Here is a 27,478-nt window from a genome sequence, read left to right on the forward strand (position 1 = left end):
AATAAATAAATAAAATCAGTCCCCTTTTCCAGATACAGGTCAATCTATAAAATTATATATCTAGAAGCTTTCTAGAAGATTAGTATCTGAAATTAGCATTTTTTCAATTAACAAACTAAAGAAGTGATCATCTGGCTTGTACCATTGCCAGATAAATTTCCAAGCTTTGTGAATGAAAACTAAGAATACATATACATTATCTTTGCCATACAATGTTGCATGTTTTAAAATAACTCCAGACAAAGCAGATAAAGATATACTGGGGCTATGCATTTACAGAAAACTTAATCAACGCCTGACAGAACCTCTGCATTCAGGTTAAACGATATTGAGCAGAAGACAATCCACTTCTGAATCTGAAACAAATCAGTATTAAAGCGCACTAATGTGCTCTAGCAGCAAGACCTTTAAAATGGTATTCAAAATTAAATATTTGTTCATTAAAGTGACATCATTCAAAATTTCATCTGAAACATTCACTTGCAGATGCAAAAATAAGCTTGTTTGCTATGTGAACATTAAACACTCAGACCACGTGTAAAGAAAACTAAGGGGAACAATTTTAAAGACTCAACTAACAAAATGCTACGTGACAGAGCAATTGAACAAATAAAACCAGTTTAACAGGCTCTGGTACAATACAGATTTTACTGAGGAATTCTTTATGATAAGCTACCTGCTTGTTTTCCAAAATGACAGTAATAAGCTTTGAGTATTTGTTAATCACTGCAGACCCAGTGACTTACATGAAGAAACGCAAACTGCAGATAGAATAATGAACTGTTGCAGATCCCAGAAACCACGTTTATGAAGACTATTGAAAACTATAAATACGGGCAAAGCAATAGCTTCAGGAAAAGGAAAACACATACAACCAGATTGACGTTGCCTGTGCTCTCTCCATTTACACTGTTTTTATTTTGAGGAGTGAATAAAGTCATTAGGAAAAGCCCCAGAGATACTCTTATCAGGAAAATATTTTAAAAATACCTCGCTTTGAAACAACGGAATGTATTCTATAATTAAAAAAGGTCCATTTCAATGTACCTTTATGAGTCAAGTAAGAAGAGATATCCTTCTTTCACTTGAAACATGTAAGAATTTGTACACCTTCAGACTGAACTACACAGGCTATGATTTTGATCTTTTGGCATAGCGAAGACTTCAAAAATGTCAAAGCATGTCACAACTCCTATGGCCCTCTACACATTTATATATACATAATGTCAAAATTAATAGGAACTAGCATGCAACTACTAGCTAGACCTTATACAGTTACCAGCATTTTTCTTGGGTTTGCTTTTCACAGTTTCTGTTTTCTCTACATCTTCATTTTGAAGCGTTATTTTCTTCTTTCATTAGTCTCTCTTGTTAAACTCTTTCCTGTGGTGTATTTTTACTTTTACGTTGACTTTCAGGCTCTTTCACTCTCTCCCTGTTCATTCTCAAACCCCCCCCTTATGCAACTCATTCTATTTTCTTGTTCACAAATACCATCCCTAGCCTTCCATCTGACTGTTTTGGTTTTTTTGCTCCTTACCAAACTAGCATTCTCTTTCCAGCTTCTACTGCACATACCAAATATGTGCACACATAAAACCTGATCAAACTTGTTTCCTCATCACACTGACTGGAAGATGACAGACTGTGTCTTGCTTTTGTGTGTATGTGTTGGTTTGTTTTTTTTTTTAAATCTGTAGCTCAGAAACCACTGGACACTACAAAAAGGTCTGTTTTCTAAGGCAGCTTCACAATGAAGCGACAGAGAACAGAATCTGACAGTTTCTTTAGATATTATCACACACCTTAGAGTCAGAAGAGTGAACCGTGCGAGAAAAGTGCAGTGTGTCTCAAAGCATACTGGGCATAATTGTGATAACTCAAAAAACCTGTCCAGTAGTAACAGCAGTAACATCTAGCTTACAACTTAAAAGTATTTGTATCTCATTAAACTTTCAAGTTTTTGTCAGACACCAGATCATATTTGTAAAGCTTTCTTAGCAAAATACTAGGTGATTAATCCTCTGTTCAAAGTAGCAATGACATCGGAAAACAGCCTGTAAACCTGTTATCTATGAAGTGTTATAATACACATTGTCTTTTCACATTTTTTTTTTTAGAAGCTTGGCAAGTAAGTTTATACACCAGTTATTTCTGAACCTCTTGTAAAGACAACAACTCTGAGAAAATCTCCGTGAGCTTCCACAAGGTCAGAACAAAAGAATTGCAGAGGGCACATTAATACTTGCCATCTGTGCAAAAGCCTAAGCGCCTGTCTTCTCAACCATCCCAGTCCAACAGCACTTTGGCAGTACTTGGCAGTACTTTGCCATAAGCATAAAAACCCCACAAAAAACGCCAAACAGAATAACAAACCTCCAAACACTTAAAAACAAAACAACAACCCCCCTTACTTTTTGCAAAGATATCAACAGGTGATCCATCAGGCAAGAGCCAAGGCCAGCCTTTGAACTGCCAAGCAGGACCCTGTACAAACACTGCCACCACACGATCCCTATGAACAAAGAAAGAGATGGAGATGTTGATGGCCTTGAACATTTAAAATTACATGTTTGCTTAAACAGGCAATATACCTTAGCATAGTTTCTTATTTTAGTAAGAGCAGTATAGCACATTTAACAACCACACCTCCAGCACGACTGCTTTTTCTCTGTTAAGCAAAAAAAAAAAAAAATTCCATGTGATTTTTCTGGACTTTTAGCTCCATCCCTTTGCAGAATGCAGCACAGTTTCTCATGTTACATTTACAAGAAGTCAAACAGTGTTTATTTCTGGTCATTATTACTTTGCTTTTAAAAAGTGCTCCAACATTTTAGAGATAATCTTCTATGAATAACACTGTAAACTGAGATGTATCAATTTAAAAGCCTTTACTCTGAATTTATTCTGAATACTGTTAACTTCTATTCTAAAAAATTATTAGAAGAGACAGCTGCTAAATTTCTGCCTCCGGTTGCAAAGTGCATCACATATTGTAAGGATATGTAACCATTACCTGTGGTCTAAGAAAATAAATTTATGATTAAGATGAAGCTTTTACATTAATAAAATTTTAAAAAAACCTTTGAGAATAAATGTCCTCCCACATATGGTCTACCTTTTTCTTGAACATTTACATCATCCAACCATGGTTTCTACCTACAATAACAAATAATTACCTCCTTAATCCCCAAATTTAATTCATCATAAAGTCTATTCTTTTCCATTTGGGATTTGGTAATCAAGGTGGAGTTTTGGGGTTTTTTGTTTTTTAAAAGACAGGCTAAAGCTTTGCCATTTAAAATGATGTTTTGTAATGGCTAACAGGAAAAAAAAAAACCCAACAGCGGCAACATGTTAATTTCTAGATACTAATATCTGATTCTCCCTTGGATAAAAACAAGCTAAAAAACCCACGCCACTTCATCTCTTTGGTCAGAAGCACTTTAGGAACCATTTTAGATGGTTCTTAAAGGTTTGATCATTAAATATTTTAAGTGCTATTTGATATTTAGAATTTCAAAACCACGGATTTCTGATTAGTTCAAGTTCTCAATACAGAGAACAATTAATTTAGGAACAGGACCTTTTCAAAGTATTCCTCTCCATTAAAATCCACTTTGGAAGTTACAAAACCATCAAAAATGTCACTGCGCACATCTAAAATCCTCACATTTGTGAGGAAGTAGTAAAAATGTTGCCTAATACATTACACCAAATAACAAAAAGATGCTTCTTCAGAATTTTCCTGCTCAAAGAGAAATGTTTTTTCATAGCATTTAAGAATGGGCTACAGAAAAAAAAAAAAAACAATCTGCAGCTTTTTCTTAAAAGCTATCTATGATTCCCTTTCCCCAACTGGGGCTCTCCCTTCAGAAGTAGGTTTCCATCATTGAATCCAATTCAATGAATCCGATTTGCTACTGAAACCACAGTTCAGTTACTGTCTGATGTGGGTTTTTTATTTCTTAAACTATTAAAAAAGTTAGAATGTCAGATGCTGAAGGCCTGCAAATGTATCTTTCTAATAGACCTCATTCAGAAAGCAGACGAGAAAGGAGGATTTTCTCTCCGATCATGTTTCAGTGACTCGCATGCTACAGCATCATGAACTGGAAAACTCATATGAATATTCCTATTTGAATTTCTGGAACATTTCAGGCAAACCTAATAAAAATAGTTGTGCTGCTCGTACTGTTAAAATGTGGAGTGTTGGATTTCTTAAGAAGCTTCTTTTAAGCAGTTTAGTGTCATATTATTTTCACCTGAAGAAAAGACTCCTATACAGGTAACAATCAAATCCATTCTTTTATCTGTATCTTAACTTTGTATGCAATTTTACTGGTCCCCTCCAAATTCTGCATTCTCCTGATTAAGAAATTTTATAAAGGGGAAATCTATTTTACCAGTCTTGTGGCATAAGTTTCAGAGGTTGGTCTACTACTCGATAAGGTACAGTGACGCTGACTGTAGTTCCCCCAGGCTGCATCTGGTCCTTCCTTCTCTGTATTAGAGTTTCATTTTCTCGTTGACAGCCTTGTTTCTTCTTTTCATCTGATGGTACAAACCTTGGGGAATAAAGAAACATTCAGTAGACAAAAGCAATTTATTTGATGTAATCAGCAGGAAAAGTAACAACTTTATCAGAACTTTGCATTATTGGCAACAGTCACTGAAACCATCTCATTTTCACTATGCCAAGCCTCCATCACTACTCATTCAGAACAGCAAAAAATGTAAGAATAATATTTCATAAGCCCTTATGGTAAAAACAGTCGTACTAAAAGGTTCTCTGCCCCTCAAAACTACAGCCTGACCTGTTCTTATACATTTGTGGCACTCCTTGCTGACCTTACCCAATACACTTGCAGATGAGGAGCCAGATCACAAGCTGCTAAATGGCTATAACGCATTCTTTTTCGTGATCACGAGTAACATGGGAAAGTCTTGGGCACTAAGAAACAATTGCTTCCTGGATCAAATTGTAGAGTGCTTGCTTTTGGAGCCATCAGAATTATGTTTTCTCAAGAAAGCTGGGATTTTTGGTCAAAAAGGTTTTTGAGTGAGGTTTTATTTTTTTTGATGATTGTGATTTTACATTATCAACGATTCATCTGGTTACTATGATGTATGATACTACAATACTGGATTTTTTTTTCCCCTAAATAGCTTCTCTGATAGATTAAGTGCTTGGAAATTAAGGATAATGTGATCCTCATACCTTATGTAATCTCCCTATGACAAAAATAAATGCTTAGGATTTGACCCTCCCACAAATGAATTACAGATCTTTTATTTTTCAGCCCCCCACCTTAAAAAAAAAAGGCAATTCCATTTCAAGAGTCTCTACTTTATGGTGATAATAAAATAAAATACACAGAACAGTTCTCAGAATTGGTATCATAAATGTGAGAGTAGTGTAAGCCTTTCTACTGATGAATCTCAGTGGATTTTGTCAAAAGGAAAGATAACAAAATCATGCATTTTATAGAACTAAAACTATGTCACAGAAAGGTAAGCTGATGTGACCAGTATCACTTACCAGGCCAGCAAAAGAGCAGAGCTCATAATATTTTAGTCAGAACCACCCAGCTGTACTAACACTTTGCAACATTTCATTTCCAAAACTTCTGATAAAAAGAAACATTATGTTTCACTTAACTGCAAAAGTTATCAGGAGTATTGGTGCTACATTTTAAAAACACAGTACTCTACATAATTGGTAAGATTTCTCTTCATTATAGTATAGATGGTGCTTTTTAAAAGTTTACTACATTTTTTGGGTAAGTTGTTTGCACCGTTTCTATTTGTTCTCTTCAACCTATTTCTATTTGAATACTAAAAAACAATTTGAATATGCTTAAACAGGCAGACTGCACTTCCTACTCATGGAAAAATAGAAAAAAGGAATGAAAAATGAAACATGAGGAAAAGTTCATTATTCAGTCAACTTGAAAACAGTAGTTTTTGCTAACATCTTATATCCAATGGGAAAATGGCATTTCGGGGAAAAATATATCATGTTTTAAGGCAGTACATGGAAATTGTCGATAAACCTTCAAGAAAGACGATTTTACTTTCCTAACATAAATAAACAGATGAAGCCCCCTTATACTCTTCACGATTTAACAGTGTTTCAGAAACAGAAAGGTCACAACCGATTTCTGAAGTGTGCCTCCAAATGCATACAACTGCACTGGAAAATTAAAAAAATCCTGCAAATGAGTATGAATTGTGCATTAAAGTTGACTAGTATTGCAAGTACAGAAAAAGCACTACAGATGTTAAATGATAAACTAGAAATTAAGTTATGCTTATCTGTCTAGTACATGTAAAACAACACCATTCTGAAGAAATACAGACAAAAAAGCTATACAGGATACATTGGGAAAAAGTACACTTAGGCCACCTACAACATTATAAAAAAAACATTAAGACAGTCATTTCACCAATAACTGAAGTAATTAGAAAACAGTTAATATTTACATATATTTTATTTACCACACCCAACTAACATACAGTTGCGTGCAACGCACAGAAGCGCTCAACACAGTTCTACTTTGGAAAAAGCTACCAAATGTGACATCAGAATTAAATATTTCTCGTCAAGTTGCTAATTTAAAAACTGAAAAGTGAGGTGCAACTTTAATCATGAGCATACCTAACAGCCTGTCCTGCCAACATGTTGCAGGCTTTGCTTTGCCAATACTAACTGATAGGAAACTGTATTTTATAACTTACAATGAGGATTTGCTTGGTCTTCTTGAGCCTCTCCTCACCCATCAGAACTAAGGAATCTGGGCTAGAAAGATGGAAATAAAATGCTTTTAAAAAAATAATTTTAAAAATTACAACACCCCCCCAACACCTTTTACCCAAGTGGCAAGGTCTATATGAAAAGCCGGGATCACCTAAAATGGTGGACAGCATGAGAAGAATTTTGTTCTTTATTACGTTCCACGCACTGAATGAGAACAAATTCGTACAGAATATGTAAATAAAAAACAAACAGCCATACATACATTACAGTGATAATGAAATATTCATATGAACAGCAATCTAAAAGGTCACATTTTTAATTTGTAAATGTGAGGAAGCAAACACATTTTAAATGGAAACAGGAAACCTAGCTGCCCCTGCCAAATTAAACAAACATGAACACTAAGAAGCAATATTGCTAAAGAGTCTAACAATTTCACCACTATATTTGAGACCCCTCAAATTTGGTTGAAACAGGCATTCTCAATTCTACTTCCAGCTTTAAATGTTTCTGTGTTTAAGAATTCATTTGAACATCAGTTAATTGACAGTTTCTCTTCATTTCACAGTCAGCTAGAAACTGTGTTACAGCCATTAAGGCACTATTCAGTTGTGCCTCAGTCATGTATCTTCTAGACAATAGCTTCAGTTCTATTCACTGTAAAAACCTGTATGTTTTTGAATGCATTTCTCCAGGACAGAACATAAAATATCTTGTTATCTGAATTTTCTGAAGAAAAAAATATCAATGAGCAGATTCACATGGAACAGTAGAGAAGATGACTGTCATAAAGAAAGCATTGAAGGAAATGTTTACATATATGTACGCACACAGAGTACAGGAATAAATGACAGCTTACAGAAAGTTTATGAGATACATGCTTGCATTTCCAGGAACCATTGATTCAGTAACTATAATAAAAGCCATGTGCTCAAGAATTGAGAATCAATAGAAATTACCATATGATTATAAATATAATCACAGCTTACTCCATCACTACCTGGACACAAAAAGACAAGCTTAGAAATCTGAGTATTAAAAGAAAACAGCAAAACCCCCATCTTCTCTTGGGAATTACTTGCCACAATACTATAGCTGGTGGCTTAACTACACATTTGTACTTGACACCTTTTTAATCATCCAACACACTAGAAATGTCTTTTGAAACCTGACTCTGCAGGAACTTACATTTTTTTGTTGCTTCTCCAGATTACTATTCCCTAGTAAAAAAAAAAAAAAAAAAACCCCGATTTATTAATCCATTTTTATACCCCTCCTAGGAAATTAATAGCACTCAGTTTTCGTGCTGTTAATTGCCAAAATCATTAGAATCATAGAATCATTAAGGTTGGGAAAGACGTCTAAGATCATTGAGTCCAACCGTCAACCCAACACCACCATGCCCACTAAACCATGTCCCTAAGTGCCTCATCTACACGTCTTTTAAATACTTCCAGGGATGGGGACTCAACCACTTCCCTGGGCAGCCTGTTCCAATGTTTAACCACTCTTTCAGTAAAGAAATTTTTCCGCATGTCCAATCTAAACCTCCCCTGGCGCAACTTGAGGCCATTATTCACATAAAAACTGGTGCGCACTCTCACTTTACAAAGACAGCAGGTCCCTTTCCTAAGGTAACAGGCAAGCAACTGAACAAAATCAAATTATGGGAGGTAATTGGTAAGATACTAGCCACTGAACTGCCAGAGCCGCTCATGCCTAGGCTCTAAACTCACATCAGTTGCTAGTATTAACTTTAAAACACTTTCATTGAGGTCAGGTCAGCACTTTTGGGCCCCCAACTCAGGCATACTGAAAAATGCATGAACAGAGAATAAGGCAACTCCAATGCTGGACAGTAACCGAGACCATTGTAATATACGTTTGATCGTGTTTAGAACTGGAGATGGAGACTTATTTTTACAACCCCCTCAATATTTTTGTTAGATTGCAGTTTCAAAAGCTTCATACACCTATTTTTGCAAGAGAACAAAGCTTTTTTTGTAATACATCATCCCTAAATCTTTCAGATAGTTTGCTCAAATCAAAGCTGGATAAACCTCAGTGAGTTGTCTGGCCACATATGGTGAAACATATCATGAGTAAAAGCATCATCATAATAAAAATACATAATCATCATCTAATCATTTACATCTGCCTGATATAACTCCTGCCTCGCTTTTGTTCCATGTAAAGCAGAAGCATTGCCTCTGAAAAGCCTAACTTCAGATATTCTCAACTACTTAGTCTGGAAAGCCAGATTTTACAGAATAATTACGATATGCAATGTTGCATTCAGATAGTGAGTAAGAATACAGTGTATTATATGAAATATTTTTTAAGAAGCTTCACAATAACCATAAAGTATTGCAGTTCTGATTTTAAATGAAATTATATCTTTTTAATATTTTAGAAACTCTTCCATTTTTATCTTGTACTCCGCTCATTAGAAAAATAACCTTTCAAAAAAGGTTATCAAGAATATTTGCATATTATACAGCATGTGCATTGTATATATTACAATTTATATATAGAAATGTCCCCCTACAAAATCTAAGTTGCAACAAATATATCCAACAGATAAATCAGATGCCTTAAAAAAGGAAGTCTTAAACGAGTAACATGCTTCCTGTTTATTATTATATATATTTCATTCTACTCATATCTTTCCTACTTTCCATATTGTCTACTTCAAAAGAGAGCATAACATTAGTGATTAATTAAACATGCTAAGCATCATACAAATGTCAGCCAAAATTGGCAAGGAAAAAAAACCCCAACATACTACAGAGCTATGAAAAGGGTTACTAAAAATGTTGGTGTAATTAGTAAGTTTCTTCCAGTCCTTGACAATTGAATTTAATGCCTACCATAGCACTGGATGAAGACTGTCCTGTTTATTTTATAACAAACAACCTAAAATATCTGCCAATGACAGTGCAATTACTTTTTCTCATATCCAAAACTACAATGCATTGCAGTCTAGTTACTTATGAAGAAAATCCAGCATCCTAGACAAAAACAATCCTAAAAGACAGGGATTCCCAGCTATGACTAAGTTTTAGTTTTTAAGTGGTTTGATCTCCAATTATAATTTCGCCTTTGTTCCTTATTTTGTTTTAAGAAACATTTAAATGGCAGGAATCCCCAAAGTTGGTTTTATTTATGAAACCCAAATACTCATTCTTTATTATCACACACTCCACAGAACTGTGCTGCCTCAGGGATCAGGCATGGAAGAAAAAGTTGCCCTGTAAACAGCCCATGTCACATGTGTATCACAGCTTCCATACTCTTAACAATCCTGGGGGCCTCATTCTCCCACGGTTCTCCTACATTTCTTAGCAGTCTCCCCTGCAATGGCTCTTACTCTTCCAGCTCCAAAAATTACTTCTCCTTGTGTTATATCATTGATCTCCTCTGACGGCTAATACAAGCAGGTCAATTACCTCTAGAAAGTCAAGAAATTCAAATCTATCTGCATCTTCCTCAGCAGGGGTAAGGGAGGGAATATTAATTTGGGTGTGTCTTTTCTACCTGGACAATATTTCTTTATTCCAAAACTTGTGGCAATGACATGTGTCTTCCAAATCTCTGCTCTTCTGCCAAATTTAGCTGAAAGCAGGGAATGAGTTAAAGGCGGCGGTGGTTTAGAGGCAGAAATTAGGTAAGTCTTCTTTCCTTGGAAAACCATCACATATCTATCAATTACGCTCTACATCAAGGCTAGTTCTACACTCTGCATACCTGAACACTAAAAACAAACCCTGCAGCCATTCCTAAACAAACTACTTCAATAAGTTCGAATGCCAAAAAATACAGGCCAGGTGGCGTATTTTCTAGAAGAGTGCTAGGACTGTCATGGCTAAATTAATATTTTGCTCTTCTGAATTCTGCTATTGCACTTCTGATTCATTAACATACCTTGCTGCTTCACTTTGTCTTTCATACCTGTTAACTACGTCCTCCTTTGACCCCTTAAACTTCATTTCATTTTTCACTGGATCATGTTCTTTGCACTCTAACGATCAGCCTCCTCTTGGGGCATGTCTTGTGAAGTTAACTGTAGCTCTACCCCAGTGGAGCTGAAAACAGTGCAAGCCTCCTAGCACAGATAGACTTAGACATGACATATAGGTGCTTTATTCCATTATAGCTACTTCCATATCAGAAAGTCACAAATTATATAAGATGTAAAATCCAGGGCTTGTACTTGTGAAATTTTTTCTTAAACATAAAAACCCATATAAACAAGCAACATCCTCTGTCAACACAATTATATCAGTCCAGTAACTGCTTGCACATTAAACTACAATGTTAAAAGCCAGCCTTCTCTCCAATTAAATATTTCAGAAGAGGCACCAAGAGTCCAGTATGCTTACTGGATCTTTGATGATATGTGGCAGTAATCTAAAAACTAAAGCTGGAGATCAGAAGGCACCTGGTATCTCACAGCACAGTTTTAAAAAATTCTAGGGTAACTCCAGTAACATCTGTAGCACCACAATAAGGGCAGCCTATTTTTGAAGAAAAGCAGTGTATAGTCTAATAAAGGAAACGCAAAGTGCTGAAGGTGGAAGAAAGAAGAGGTCTCCATTTTTTGAACGTTACACTGCTACAGATTGTCCGCAATGGTTTTCCCTGTGAAAATGACTGCCCGTTTCAGAAAAATGAACTGGTATTAACAGATAGGCAACTCTAAATACCATAATCTGTTGGACAAGCAGAAAGATGTGGGGTTTGGGGGGGGGGGTTGGGGTTTTTTTTAAATTATAAATTAACTATAATAGTGAATTTTACCTTACCAGAAAGTAATTTGCAGTATTGATTGCATTCAGCCATAATGAATTAAATCTTAGAATCAGATGCGTAATGCCATAAACAAATTTTAGCAACTCATTAATATTTCCCTGAATGAATTTGCATCAATACTTAATGACAATGCTTTATTCTTATTTTTGTTGTATGTAAACTTTAAAAAACTTCTTTATTTACACAACCAGCTGACCTGCTCAGCTGATACAGCCGTTTATCTAAAACAGAGGCCACCCTCCGGTCCCCTTCTCCTTTACAATAACCGTGGTCATTTCCTGAAATCTTTTCTGAGCTCCGTAAGCACATTGCACTTGCTCATCTTCTCTAAGCCTTCTTCCATTGTAAGGGCTCGTTGATCGGTGGCACATGTGTGCATATATGTTACGTAAAAGAAAACCACTATAGTCATTAGAAATGGTACTGTAAGACTTCCTTCTCAATCTGCCCATTTGGCCCACAGGTCACAACTGGAAAAAACTCTGAAAATAAAGTTTTTGCTTTTTCAAGAGGCATTAATTTCTTTTACACTCTGGTCTTTAAAACTAGCTTGTCACGAGACAGTAAATACTCCCTCTTGCTTAATTACTAGTTTGGTACTAGTATACCTTTATATCTGAAAACAGTTTTTTATACAATATGTTCTAATCAGCTACTTACTTCAGATCTTGCAGAAGGTCCTTTGCATTAAGCATCGTTATTAAAGAGGTCGTAGCTGCTGGAATAATGATTATGGGAGTTCGAGATCCTGTAGAGATAATAAAGTTACATTTGCCTGGTTTTTTCTTTCGTTGTGGTTTTTGTTGGGTCCCCCCCCCCTTTTTTTATTAAAGGAACTGTACATAAAAACAAAACTCTTGCTTAACAGATCAAAATAATGGAAAAGTATTCAAAGAAAATTGTAGTAAATCTTTCCTAAACCGAAGGTTTTCATTCACCAAAAAAAAAAAGCATACCCCTGTATCAGGAGTCTCTAAATATGGTAGGACCCATATTTAGCAAAACAGAATGCTGTCTGCAGTCCACTGCTTGTTTATATTGTTGCTTGTGGTTCCAGCAAAAGGTAGAGTGAAAAGGCTCGTGTAACTACAGTTGACTCACCTTTTTTCTGGTTTGGAGGTGGTCTTGCTTGAGAAACTGAGAAAAAACAGAAAATATGGCAGAATGACTAATAGATAAATACAAATGTCATTGTAAGGCAACAAGTTGCAGGAGTGAACAGAGAAGAGTCACATTATAGCCATTAGATCATTTTCACAGATGCAATACACAGTTGAAGAACGGATTTATAATTTGGGTCTCAGTATTTAGAAGACAAACAGCTTTTGAGCATCTGAAAGGGATGTTAGGACAGTTGAGTCAATCTCTCCTAATTTTACTGAAACGAGTCATCCCTCTACATCCTCCTCAAAAGGTTGGGGCACTATAGCATTGACAAAAATTGCCAGCAATCTTGAAAAAAGCTGCTTGTAGATCTTAAGTTCAATAGTGCTGAACCAACAGGAAGACTGTTTCACAACAACCTAATCTTTACAGACCCTCACCTTTTCATTAGTAGTTATTATTGTACTTGATACCTCTAAGATTTAGCTATCCTTAACACAAATAGAACTTTCAACAGTCAAAATCTAAATTTCAGGCTTACTCAAGTTAATTTCGGATTGCAGTTTGACTTACATGAGCTCTTTGGGTGCCAGAAACAATGAAACTTGACAGATATGGTAGCAGTCAAGCAAAAAAAAACACGACAAAAAACCCCAAAACAAGAAACCAACAAAAAAACCCCCAAACCACCAAACAAAAAAACCACACAAACAATACTGGCCAGATAGAAACCAAAGAATTCCCACCCCCCCCCCAATGTTTCCACTTCAGTCTTCCAAGTTATGACCTCCTCAATATGGGAGATACATCAGTCCAAAGATGGAAAAGCATATATGTTTCTTCACTTTGGTGCTATTACTGAAAAACCTGGCTTCCTCCAAATAAACATTTTATAGTTCAGTTTTCATGAGTCCTAACTTAAAGAACGAACTGTTGTGCTTGATAATTATCATTATATGTGTTTATCCTAATTCACAAAAAATCAGAAAATGGTGAGTAGTAGAAAGATTGATGCAGACTAACTCAAGTCTCAACTGCTACTATGCATGACAAATTTCATTAATTGACTTCCAATTTCATAGTACCAACTTGCTCATGTTTATTTACAACCAACTGTTTCAGAAACTGCCTAGAACAGTATAAATATTCACAACACATAGTTGCCATTGTTGAAATATTGAGACCATATCCTTAATTATCTTTTCCTGTCACTGTCAAATGCACAGATATAATTGGCGACACTATATTGAACTACATGAACTTTACCCACTCAATGATTTTATTTTTTTTTTTTAAATCTAGGTATCTCCTTAATGTAAAAAAGTTCCTGAAATATATGGGCAGTCTCAGCTGACCTAAAAAAAAAAAAAAAAAAAAAAAAAGGGGGTGGGGGAAGCATCTGTAAGAAATTTGATAGCTGTACCAAGACAGGCTAGTAGAAAAGCAGGTTCTGCGGAAAGGTGCAGAAAAAAAATCTTAAATTAAAAGCATAACTGAGATATTTTTTCAAATCAGTATTGTACAACTGTTTTGCCCAATTCAACTAACACTTCTTATGTGCAAAGCAGCATCCTCCTGGAAATTACACGTTTTAAATACTTTGACTGCTAAGAACAGAACTGATTTTTTAAAAGTTCCAAACCCTACGATATCCTAAAACAGGCAGAAAGATAAATCTTTTTTTTTTTAATACTTTCTTCTGACTATACCTCTCTTCTTTATTCTCTCTTCAACTTACAATATAGAGGCAAGATAATGGATTAGACTGGCCTTAGAGAAGGGCAATATCAGTATAACCTGTATAATGTACAAAAAATACACTTCTGCCAGTTAATGCCCATGAAGTCACAGCTAGCAGTAGGGACCTGTGACAACTCAGTCAGATTTCTGCTCTTGCCACTTCTACCCTTTTCATACTGCTGTCTGTCAACTCCATTTGCATTATTATGCTTAACTGGGCTAGTGAGATAAGTATGACAGCCAGCATGACCTTTCTAGTACCAAAATAACCAAACAGAAGAATCTGTGCACGACGGCATTTAGGTATGCTGAGAATATTCAATATTAGAATAGATTTTTGAGGAAGAATCATTTTTACGATATTAAGTCTTAGCATTAAATTCTACTAATAAATCTCAAGGAATTAGCAAGGCACGCATTGAAAGCATTTAGTAGTCTCAACAAGTAAGTACACAGTAATTCTAGAAAAAGTATATTCATTTTAAAAGGTGGCTTTGTTTCCAAAAAACCCCAAAACATTCCCTTTCCAATACCTTCATAACAACAACAATAACCATCATCTTGTTCTTAAATAAACACCTTTCACTCGAGACTTTCTTCCACCAAACCAGAAATTCTCATAGTATGTAAACTAGGTGCAGATATGCACATAGCTGTTTGGAAACACTGATCCTCTCATATACTGTCTGTACGCTTACACTCTCTTAAAAACTCTTTCTAAGGGTTTCTCATTAAACCAAAACAAAGTACTTATATCATTCTATCTTTGAATCTCAATTTGAGATTCAATCTGACATACAAAATGGACTTGGTAGCTAAAGTCTACTAACTGGGAATTAAAAAGCCAGTTGAGGATTCTGGCCCCATTACAAATACCTTACGTGCTAAGAAGTGTGAAGAAGTAATATCACATTCTGAGAAAGACTTATTTCTGATATATTAATAATAGAAGTAATAATATATCTCTTTTTGAGATTAGCTTTTCTATTTAGGTTGTTTCTCCTTGGAGTATTAACCAGCTCCTATTATATATTTGAGCTGGCATTTGTGAAGTACCACGCTGACAACCAAGAAGTTCGTCACTTTTTAATTTCACTAGCACATCCTTTCAATGGACTAACTGGGCAACACACTGAAGAGAATGAACCCAAGCCCCACGGTGCGACATTAACCAAAAAGTTATGAGTTATTTCCAATACATATGCAGTTAAAGGCCACAAATAAATGATCCCCACTTCATTCTTCATGTAACTAAAGTTTTAAATAATACTTCTTTGAAACTCAAACTTATTTGGAACAGAAGCACAAATGATAGTAGGCCACCTTACCTGGTCGTGGTACAGGCTGTGCTGCTGGAGTTTGTTTTTTTTGAGCAGAAGCACCTTCCTTTTAAAAGACAGAAGAGGTAACATTAACAGCTCACCTTCTTGTTGGGTACATGGGTTTTTTAAATGAACACAGAGCTACAGAGGGTATCATGAAAATGAGGGCAATACATTTCCATTAAAGAGAAGAAAGAAAATAGTGAAAATATTCAAAACTCTTTACAGATTCTGTTTTAGACTTGGGGAGGACAGATAACCTCATAAGCTTTTACAGGTTTACATTTTAACCATCAAATGCCAATCAGAAACTTCTTTTCTATATTCAAAGAAACCTTTTCTATTTATAGTATTGTTTCATTTTACCTATGATCACTTCACCAAGGGTTAGTAATGTAAATGTAAGCAATTGGCTATAGAAATTTCAAAACAAGACCTTCTTATGCTCTGGATGGAAAACTAGGACCAAGAAATTGCAATGCATTCCTGCCTTGAAGAGTTTTAGTGCTCAGAAATAGCACACTCATGATAATTAGTTCTGCTCATGCCTTATCCAATTACCTTAATGTAACAAACAAAAGACCTGCACTACTCTCTATTCTTGTTAACTCTGCAGACTCAACACACCAAGTAAGAGAACAGTGAGGTCTGGTTCCAAAGCAACATTAAATTCCTGCAGGAACAAATTCTGTTCTCAGTTACTTCTGTGAAACCTCACTGAACAAAAAATATATTACTAACAATATTACTAACACTGTAAAAAAAATGCTACATATTCCAGCCACTTCAATTTGCAAGGCTGACAGAAAACCTTTTAACATGAAACCATGAATTTTATCTGAAAGTTACTTAAACACTATGTGAAGCATATCCTTCAACTGTGAGACACTCAGAAAGGTCAGAGATCCCATCCTGGGAAAACCTGTTGGAAAGGACTCCAATATGGCATTATCACATTTGTATGTCCATGCATCAATAACAATACATTCTGTAATTCAAAATAAAAAAAGCTAATGAGCAGGGGACTACACACAAGCAACCTCAAGTTCCATAATTTAAATAACACTTAAAGAAACTGCTTTTAAGTTTCCACCATGAAAGTTAATACTCTGTTTTTATCTCAAGAACTGTGAAGTACAAATAGAAGAGAAGATCACTGAACAAGCCCTTAGAAAACACAAATTTACTCAAAATATCTCTTCCCTGAGCTTTAGTCAAAGCCAGCCATGATTAGTTACAATAGGATGGAGCTGACATTTGGTACAGTGCACAGCTTTTGTAACTTTTACAGTCAGCAACCTCCTATTAATCTTCAGTATAAGGATTTAACCCCCCACTGCAAGAAACGGATTAAACTCAAATTTTGCTGTACTCTTTTCTGCTTATTAAAATACCAACATCTATGTAGGGCACTTGAGTCAGTAACTGTTATTTTAAGACTTACTTTTTTAGTATCTGAGAAGAGGTATTTTTACCAATGTCCTTTCATAATAATTACTCAGCAAATGGTAAAAATCAAAATACCACACTAAAGGAAGAGCAGCAGGAAAGGCTGACTACCTTTGAGAGAAGCCTTGCGACTGAGAAACAGTAGTTATTTGAAACATCACCACCTTTCTTTTCGCCAAGAAAGTGGAAATAAAACATTTTGCATCTGTTTCTACAGAAAAATATCATTTTCTGTGTGAAAAGACTGTTCCTGTGGTGCACTAATTACACATGTTGAAGAAATACCAAGAATTCTCCCATAACATTTCCTTAAATTCAAAGCACTTTATGAAATGGAAAAAAAACCCAACCCATCAAGCTAAAGAAACGTCACTTCCTGCAATGCTAAGTTTCAAGATTCTAAATCCAATTCAGTTTCCTTGGATGCTTAACTATTACTGTCTGCAGTCCCACACATCCATTCCTCTTTTGTCCCCTACAGAATCAGTAATGCAACTTTTCAGCCTCCCCTTCCACTTACTCAGTGCCTCGCCTATCATAAACAGGCCCTGCAGGACCTACGGCAGCTGCAGCAAAGGGAGGGAACCAGGAGCTGCTTCAGAGATTCTGGCGTTTTTCTGCAGCCTTGGAAAGAATTATAACCAAATTATAATCAAAGCTTTACTTTGGTTTCCATATGACTTGTGCTTGTGATTTCTCTCTTCACCAAAATGCCCATAAGGCACCAGAATACACATAGAATCAAGCCTAACAACATAACTGGCAAATGATCTGTTTGTGAGTTTTTCATACTTTCCTCGGAATTGTCTTCTCTAAAGTGATTAATGGGAAACTTAGTGCAGAAGCCTAAAACAAAAAGGCAGGCTTTGAGAACATCGCAACTGCAGCAAACAAACAAACAAACCCAAGCCCAAAACAACAACAAAAAAAGCACATTAAAAAAAATAACAATCACATGACTATCTGATTAATAGTAGGAAATAAATTCATTTAAATGAGTAGATACAAAAGACAGCTATCACTTCCATGCCTACGACCTTTCTATTTGTGAGAACAATTTCTGCAAATATCAATAGATGATGGCGGTCACAGCTAATTCACTGCCTTAGACTGATAATTTCATGGATGAACCGCAGCTCACAACTCCCGATATTCTGGCATCTTAGCACAGAAGCTCAGTTGTCACCTACTGAAGGCATAACAACCCTCCTTTGTAACTGATTTACATCTCTTCTCTCTTTATGATTATCAGTGACTTAATCACCACCTCCTATTATGTAAAAACTGCAGACAATGTAGCAGAAGCAGCTCTGATCAATATTTCAACCCCACATTTCTTAAATGGTTTGTAAGGAGAAAAGTATACTATTAAGATGAGGAAGAAACAAAAGTACAGAGCAGTGATGGTTGACAAGATATACTAAGTGGAGAAGAAAAACTGCTTTCAATAAGGAAGTCATTAGCAGAATAATTTTGCTAACATTTCACACTGTCCTGAAAACAAAAGACGCTGAGTTTAGATACAAAATTAATGCTTTTCAAAAGCATTCAGATAGAGGTGTAAGTTTTTCCTATGACAACCCATTAATTTATGACACAAGCTCCGTTTACAAGGCAGGTATAACCACAGAGAACTACATGCTAGGATTTCTCCCAGAGGAAAAGAAAATTAAGTTGATGGAGTAAACGTCATTGTTGGTTCATTCAACCACACGAGGTAAGTGCTGCTGGTAATTTATGGCCTGTTAGCTACTCAGAGGCAACTTCTCATTTGCATGCTCTAACTCCTTGTAAAGACAGTAGCTTATTTCCCAGTGAGCACACAGCAAGATAGTTCAAATATTCTAATGTGAAGTTTTTAATGTAAAAGTTACTCTTAAGTAACTAGCACACTGCAAATTCAAAATCCAGTTAGGGAAGCTTTTGTTTGTGCAGCTGTACCCTAAGCATCAGAAGCAGCAGAAATCCCTGTTTAGCTATCTAAAGAACATTCATTTCCTCAAAGTTTCTGAACACTTAACAGTTTTGCTCGAAGACGACATACCCAATTCTTATGCATGAGCCATTTGAGACTGTTAAGGAGTATATTATGAATATTCATAAGTTGAAACTAATGTAGTAACAAAACCATGTAATTTGAAAAATACAAATCTTCTTTCGGATGACCACTTAACATCGTATTTTAATCAAAAACATATTACTTGGTTTGTGATAATTTACCACAGAAGGTTATGTATAGTTTACTTATGATTTACATTAAATATATGAGTATTTAACCATTCAGAAGCAACAACCTGACATAGAATGAAATCAGGAAAACAGATACCAAAAGCTTCATACTTTCCTGGATTTCACTGCATCATTTACAGATACACAACTGTATATACTTTTCAGTGGAATTCATTCCATTTCAGTACTAATGTTTCCTATCATATTAGACATTTACAAAATGTCTGCTCAATAACTGTTTTTATTTTAGTGTATGCCTTCTGCTATTTAGCATTGTCCTACCTAAAAACCTAAAATATTGGGTTCACAAACCAATGCATGAATAGAAAACAGGTTAGTACATGTGAAAAAAATCCAGCTTCCCACTTTGTGACGGTGTGCTCCCCCACCCAACCTGACCTTTATCTCCTGTAACCCTGCTCAAGCAATAACTGCCAGGGGTGGTTGTAATGGATGCTGGTCGTGATAGCTGCATCCAGCTCAAAGTGCATTCGGGAGCCAGATAACAACACAACAGCCCTTGGTTATTGCAAGAAATACGCCCACCTAACCACAGTTATCAGTATGTAAATATGACTATGAGTCAACCATCTTACCCCTATAAATAGTGAGCAGCCCAAGAGCCCTTTGAGCTCTCCTGCAGGGCAGTGGGCTGCACGACAGGATCTCCCCTTGAGTAGGGACACCTCTCAAGGTTACTCCTCGAGGCTGAGAGATTCCTTGTGGCAAGAGATCCTCGGTAAGTGACTAATAGCATGCTAAACTTTGAAATCTTAGCTAAGTGATATAAAGGATTGATTGCGCATATATAATCCTTTAGACATAAACCGTTGACCAAGACTGGGACTAGGATTGGATCCAGCCACACCTAAACTCCTCTCTGAGAAGTTTAGAAAGCAAGGGGGTCCTTTCTGAACCTCATGACTCAACGGGAGGGTCTCCCTGACAGTAATGTCTGACCCTGTCCTCTATGCAGTAAATAATGAAAGTGTACCTTCTCATCGAATCTTGTTCACTGTCGCATTTACCATTGAACTTTGTTAATTCACACTTTAACTCACTCTTTTCTATCAATATTGTTGCTTCTCTGTCACGAGTGAAGTGTAGTCTCACTCCATCCGCGACACACTTAGAGTCAAACAAGGAAAAAAACCCCGCACCCTGAAGGACAACTGACTTCTACTATTATTGTACGCCCTGGTAGTTAACCTTTTAGTGTGTTCTTTTCTTCCCTCATTCCTTCATACAATTTCTATATTTGTCTTAAAAATTCAGACACTGCTATGTGCTCTGATAAGTTTTGTGAAGCTTTACGTCTATTGCTTCAAGTCCCCTAAATTTGTACGTTTTGTATACAGCTTACTTCACATCTTTCCTTTCACATATGCATTCATTTTCCCTTCCTTGCTTCTACATTATACAAGCAAGTTGCAATATATTATGAAGATGCAAATTGTTTTGGACAGATTCTTATCACATTTGTCTGGCCTCCCATATATTACATCCTCAATCCATTTTAATGTAAAAAGTTCAACAACTTTTAAAAGATCTATTTCTTGCAAATCTGAGATATTCCATCTACACAAACATCAAAAATTATCTAACAAAGTAAGCTACTGTCAATCTATAGCTGTATTTAGTTACCCAACAGTGGGTGTTGTTTTGTTTTTTCTATATTTTAGATACCTAGTACTTTTCTTAAGTTTAAATGAGCATTAACATCCACACATAAGTTACTCTCACTCATTTCTCAGTTGGATCAGAAACTGCCTGAACATAACTCATGCTACATTTTAGGAAATGAACCCTCATGTTTTAAGCAATAAAACATGTTATATTGGTAGAATTTTTTCGTGGAGGCACGTTTCACAGATACCCAAGTTAGTTGACTCTCTTGAAGCACAAAAAAGCTATTAAAAGTTTCTTATTGTGGTTTCGCAAGGTACAAATAATGGAAGGAAAAACCTCAAACTCTTAACTATTTCATTGCACATTCACTATCCCAACTGTTTTCTATGTAGAGATCCATACAGTCTGTAATATTTTGACCTTTAAAAAATGTTAGAAGGAACGGATAGAATTGACAATTTGATGCCATCTTGTGGCTTTTTTAATTTAGCAAATTTAATTTCTGTCTTGTTCCTTTATAACATTTAAATTAGTACAAGATCTTTGCCCAAAAATCTAAAATTTATTAGGTAACTTGCATGCTCCTGCACAGAAGTTGTACAAGTAAAAAGTAACATTTGATTCTGCAAGAAGTATTAGCAAGTGCTTGCATATGAAACATAAAGCAGCTTTCAGCTTCACCATCCATGATGGAAGACAATTCAACCAAAGACTGTTCTGTTCATAAAGATGAACGTAGTAAAAACGAAACACTCGGATCTCAAATGAGAAAGAAAATAAATACATGTGGATGGTAAGCTTGTAAAATTATCTTTAAGAACAGACTTCAATTTATCTATTAAATTTAGGGCAGAAGGGACTGTAAGAACACATTTTAATTACCAGCAACTATACTATCATTGCCCGAGTGATTTAAAGTATTGAACCTTTGAAAGTTCTAGTAAAGCCAGTCTAAAGAACTATGGCAAAATCTAAAACAACTGTATAGTTGAAAAACATTATTTTTCTAGAAATTAAATCTTGTATACATCAATGTATGACAAACAGCCAAAACAATGGGATGACTTCAAAAACAGGTATCTGACATCTGGTCCAGATGCTCTACTTTAAGCTAGATAGAAACATCTATCTATTTCATATAAATAGCTTGGATTCTGAAATGAAAGGGCTTTGTTCTAAAAATTTAAAGCCCTTAAAAGCCTTGGGGGGAAATCTTCCAAAGAACCAAGCAAAAACAATCCAACTGAGTTGCTCTGCCTCTGCAGTCTTCCTAATAATTCTCTGACTTCTGTTCATATCAAGAAAATTTTAATAATATTTTAAGTTTAACTAGTGTTCCACATCATCATTTTATTTACACACGAAGTGGTATAGCTTATTTGCATACTTCTATGCACACAAATCTGCATATGCAGTCCCCTAAGACAGGTATTTAAATAATAAATTGCAAGCTTTTAACTGCCTTCCTAATTTTAAACTATGCTGTAAAAAAATAGTATTTGATAACAGGATCTTAACTATTGTGCAAATACTGCTAATATCACAGTCATTTTAACTTCCATTGCTTGCAATATTAATAAAAAGGTCATTTCTACTGTTTACATTGTTTCAGCTTCCTTATAGTCTAGAAAAGAGAGTGGGAGTTTAAGCAGAATTAAAGATATTTTTATAGAATGAATTTAAAAAGGGGAGAAGTTTACCATTATTTATCAAAGGCTTCTGATACCAACTGCCTAAGGAAAATAACACCATAGCTTTACTACTTCCTACTTCGACAACTAAAAAACTGATGTGACAAAAGGGGTTAGTAAAAGTTATATAAATCATGTTTGTTTCAAAATACAAAACTGCTTATACTGAAGATCATGTCTTATCAAGCATAGTTTGAAGAAAAATACCAATGGAAGATTGCCAATCCTGAAATCCAGTTGCAAGAAAGAAAACTTGATGCCCATCTTCTTACAAAGATAAGGCAAATTTCATTACAGTTTTCAAAATACCGTTAAAGCTAGTACATACAACAAATTTCACAAGTGTAAGGAAATCAGATGTAGACAGTCTCTTCTGAGTACTGCATTACAATGATGGAGGAGAGGGAGAAAGGAGAAGCAAGGGAGGGTGGCAGAAATAAAACTATGCTTTTGTCATCAAGGGGCTTAACTGAAATTTAGAAATACTAAGACTTGTTGTTCCGCAGCATTCAAATTAAACTTTGTTTACAACTCTGGTCCTTTATTAATCCATTATAGAATCAAAACTGACAAGATTCTGAAACATTGACAGTATAAAACAAAGAACAGGACTGATGTTTTTTTCCAGTAGCAGGTTAGGCCTGGAGATCAGTGTCATTGAAAGACATGGAAAATACTCACTGCAATTTCTTGTTTATTACAACCAGGTCAAAAGAAGTTTGGTTTAAACACAGAAAAGCATGACTGAATTAACTGGACTGCTTATAGATAGCTTAGGCAAAATTCTGGTTCTGCAAAGAAAACAGTTCTAAGCAACACAAATCACAACTGAATCTAAATGAATACTGTAGTGACTAGTGATCAACTAGGGACAAAACCATACAAGTATGCTAAAATAATATTAATAAAAATTATTAGAGATGCTTTTGGATAGAGTTAATGAAAGCAACAATTACTGAGATGCCTTAAAACTTAAGCATTACCTCCGAAGCTAAGCTTTCAAAACATTCCTGAACAGTCTTCAATGAAGTGTGCTAGAGCTCCTCCCACCTTTATCCTTGCACAAAATATCAGTAAAATTAAGATCTTCATCTTGAATTTAAATCAGTCATGTAATGTCAAACTGTTGCTATTGAAATAGCAGTTCTGAGCTGAAGAGGAATGCTGGTGACAAAGTCAGACTAAACATGTAGGCACTTCACTTTCCTGGGGATGAACTGTTTTCATCAAAAAACAACTCTTAATCCTGAGAACTTGAGAGGTTTTGTTTTTTGTTTTTCTAAAAAATAAAGGCCTGCTTCTAATATACCTACCTATGTTTATTTAAATGACTCATTCCCTTGAAATATGCGAAAAGACAAAAGTAGGTATCACTAAAACATTATTTTGCTTAGAATTCTTTCCCTTTGGGTTAATTATCTGAGCCAGCCTCATGCATATTACTTGGCAATCGGCAAGATTTTTGACAAACGCAGTCTGAGAACAAAAGGATCATTTCTTCTTTCTCAAAAGTCAGGTGCAAAGGTTTATACACTACTGGTTTTCTGTATACTATAATCAGAACATGCCACATTCATTCAATAGAACTGGAATTTGCATAATTGTGAATTTACAATTTGCTAATGTTTCAGTCTCCAACTTTCAACTTCACGCATTCATGAATCTCTAGTTCCAATACTACCTGTAACCGCAAATATTAGTCACTCACATGAAGTGGTTTTTCACCAGAAACATCACAGAATATGGGGCTCAAAATTAATTTACATAAAAGCTCTGCTGACATGCAAACTCTAAACATACGTAGATACGTAAAATAACACTGTTATTTTTGTATTCAGATCCTGCTTTGGAAATGGTATTCAAAGCAACAGTCATATGTAGATTAAAGAAAATGTTGCTCGGTACAGAGCAACCGGAAGATCCCACTTACACCTGCATTCAGTGAGCAATAAATTTGCAGAGGAAAAGGCTTAAAAGACCTCAAAAAGGTTCCTTTGCAACTTCTAGAATGACTCATGAAATGCTTTGTGCGAGAAGAATATTTTCAAAAGCTCTGCAGGTGCCTAAAAGAATACAGATGGATCCTTAACTTCTGCGTGAAAATTTTTGCAAAAAACCCAAACTGAACCAAGACCCAAGCAATTGATTAACTTTATGTGATGCTGTTCAACATCTCAATGCAACAGAAACTGATGAAGCTCTTTCCAGACTCCCCTTGGTTATACTGAAACCCCTGAAGAACAGGGGATGCTGTAATATTAGAATTCTAACACATAGGAAGCTATTAAAGACCTTAGATTTTTTTGTGATTTCTTGTTCAACAAATTATCCAGCACCACTTTTTCCCAGTTGTACTTCATCCTGATGTGATCTTCTCCTTTCTATTCACTGAAAAGAAGTTTTAATATTATTCTTCCGTACCTCACCGGCTTTAGCAATCCCAGCACTATGTTTATATATTACATTATGTTACAAGAAAACATAATTATTATGGGTGGTCATGGCCAGAGAGACAAAAGCAATTTTCCAAGTAATCACCTTGGAAGACTTAAAGTATCAGGAGAAAATCCTGAAATCCTGAATCCTGTATTCCTTGAGGAGCCAATGCACAAAGTTGAACAGTGGAGTGATAAACTCTTCGTTGTTTGTGTTGCCTAGAAAAGTAACTGCTGAGTTCAAAACCAGCATGAGCTTTTTCAGGATCAAAAGCTTTAGCTGCAGCTATAATAAATGGTAATAAACAAGCCAAGAGATAAGAGGGCTTGAGTGATGACAAGCCTCCAGCATAACATCTATTAATGCTCTCATATCAACAAACTGTCCATTGAGACAGAGTAGATTCACTGTCTTGGGTGCTGGCGATAAAAATATTGACAAAATATTGAGACACAGGAGATATCTGTACAACAGCAGACAAGCAAGTTAGGAACAGAACAGTAATTTACAGCATGAAATTTCTGAGTTTAGTCCAGCATGAAAGTCTTATGATTTCTGGACTTGTATATGCTGCAGTTATCCACACACTTCCCTCAAACTGGGAAGACTGGACATTTTAATCTGCTTACAAGATAACTAGAATACTATCTCTAAACATTTGTCCGGCTCCAGCTGCAAAAGTGGACAGGTTTGTTTTCTATTGTCATAATTAAAAAAAAAAAACTGTATCCAAGTATGAAAATTAACCAAAGGAACACCATATTCACAAAAAGCCCCAGATTTTGCCTTGCTCTTACTCTACAGATCTTATTGCTTTAACTCATTTAAAAAGACTAAAGGGAAGAAAATACGTTGTGTACCATGATGATGGGAAGTGAATTAAATCAGGCAGGATGCAAGCAGAGTTTTTTGGTGGATGGTGGTGGGAGGCCAATGGGTGAACAGACTTTTTTGTTTGCTTTTTAACACTGTGGCTAAACACCCTTGATCATTATGGCAGCAAAAGGTATCACCTCTCCATGGCAAGAACACAAATTCAGTCATTTCCCCCTTTCTTAAATACCTAATGTAAGCCTTACATTTCCAGTTTTTAGAATCAGAAAAGCCTCAGTGAAATGTTTGCCAAACACTATACAAAAACACAGCATTATTCAAGGTTAAAACGCATGGGAACAGCAACAAAAACTTCAGATAAAGGTTTTTGCAATAAAAGCACCTCTAGCTGGGGGGGATGGGAAGGCACGTACTCGCGCTACTGCTAGCCAAGATTCTGTTCCCCATCTCCTTTCCTCATACACAACAACGTAATGGTCTTTGTCAACAGGTTGATAATGTGTTCAGAGGAACTGATCCACACTCAGTTTTTAATCACAAGAAGCTGGGAAATCTCACACATAACAATCTGCCCCCAAACACAAAGTTATTTGTCACCTTGTGAATAAACTTTTATTTCACTAAAAATACTAAATCCGAGAGAAACCAACTATTTTGAACAGACACAGAATACCTTACATTTTCAATGTACAGGCTTGCTATATGGTGCCATATGAAAAAGCACTATTTTGAAAACTATTATGACTGGAGCTGACATTTGATTGCAATGTTTCTTTCTGCCTGGTGATTTCTCACACTTGTATCAAATAAAACAAAAGATTTCAGTAGGTTTAACTTCAAAGAAAACACATCTATTACTGGATCAAAATGTTTACATTCAGATTTCAACAAAATAAACAGATCCTTGGAAACATTTTCCCACGTTTTCACTCGGCATAGGGGCAATTTTGGATTCAAAGAATATACATACAAACTTCAAGAACCAAACCTATGAAGTTCATAAGCAGTGTATTAATAGTACCTCAATCTTAATGTTGAACTTCAGGAATTACATAGCCTCTAGCTTCCCATGCTTTATATATTTAACACAGTAAAACATCATGGAAAAAAACGTGTGCTCTTCAGTATCCTCAAATGGCTGCTCCCACCACTAGTAAAAATCATTAACATATTTTTCTCAGTACGATATTCTGAAGTCTGAACATTTCCAAAATTTACAATAATAGCATCCCACTTATACCAGTCACAGGAGCTCTGACAAACTGTCTTCTAGACTACCTAGATCTTTTCTTTGGACTGCATTATGTAAAAGTTTCACACACACCGTCATCATTAAACACAGAATAAAAATGGTTTTGGTACTGTTATATGACATTTATGGTCCTGTTCTCCAATTGTCTCTCCCCCTAGCTTTCCCAGTGAGATCCATTGCACTACGTACTTTTCATTGTAGAACCCTCATCCCAGAATTC

General features: G+C 35.6%; 1 protein-coding gene across 1 annotated transcript in view; it reads right to left on the reverse strand.

The window, feature by feature from the left end:
- The window catches only part of LOC103904011 (parafibromin-like), a 42,347-nt gene that overhangs the window by 3,924 nt on the left and 10,945 nt on the right, over nt 1-27,478 (reverse strand). The window contains exons 2-5 of the mRNA XM_009285340.1: nt 12,674-12,709; nt 12,233-12,320; nt 4,407-4,568; nt 2,415-2,515 (exon numbers count right to left, since the gene is read on the reverse strand). Of these exons, the coding sequence (XP_009283615.1) occupies nt 2,415-2,515; nt 4,407-4,568; nt 12,233-12,320; nt 12,674-12,709 (387 nt within the window). The remainder of the gene's footprint in view (nt 1-2,414; nt 2,516-4,406; nt 4,569-12,232; nt 12,321-12,673; nt 12,710-27,478) is intronic.

The sequence above is a fragment of the Aptenodytes forsteri genome, unplaced genomic scaffold (assembly GCF_000699145.1).
Source record: "Aptenodytes forsteri isolate BGI_AS27 unplaced genomic scaffold, ASM69914v1 Scaffold104, whole genome shotgun sequence".
Taxonomy (NCBI): Eukaryota; Metazoa; Chordata; class Aves; order Sphenisciformes; family Spheniscidae; genus Aptenodytes; species Aptenodytes forsteri.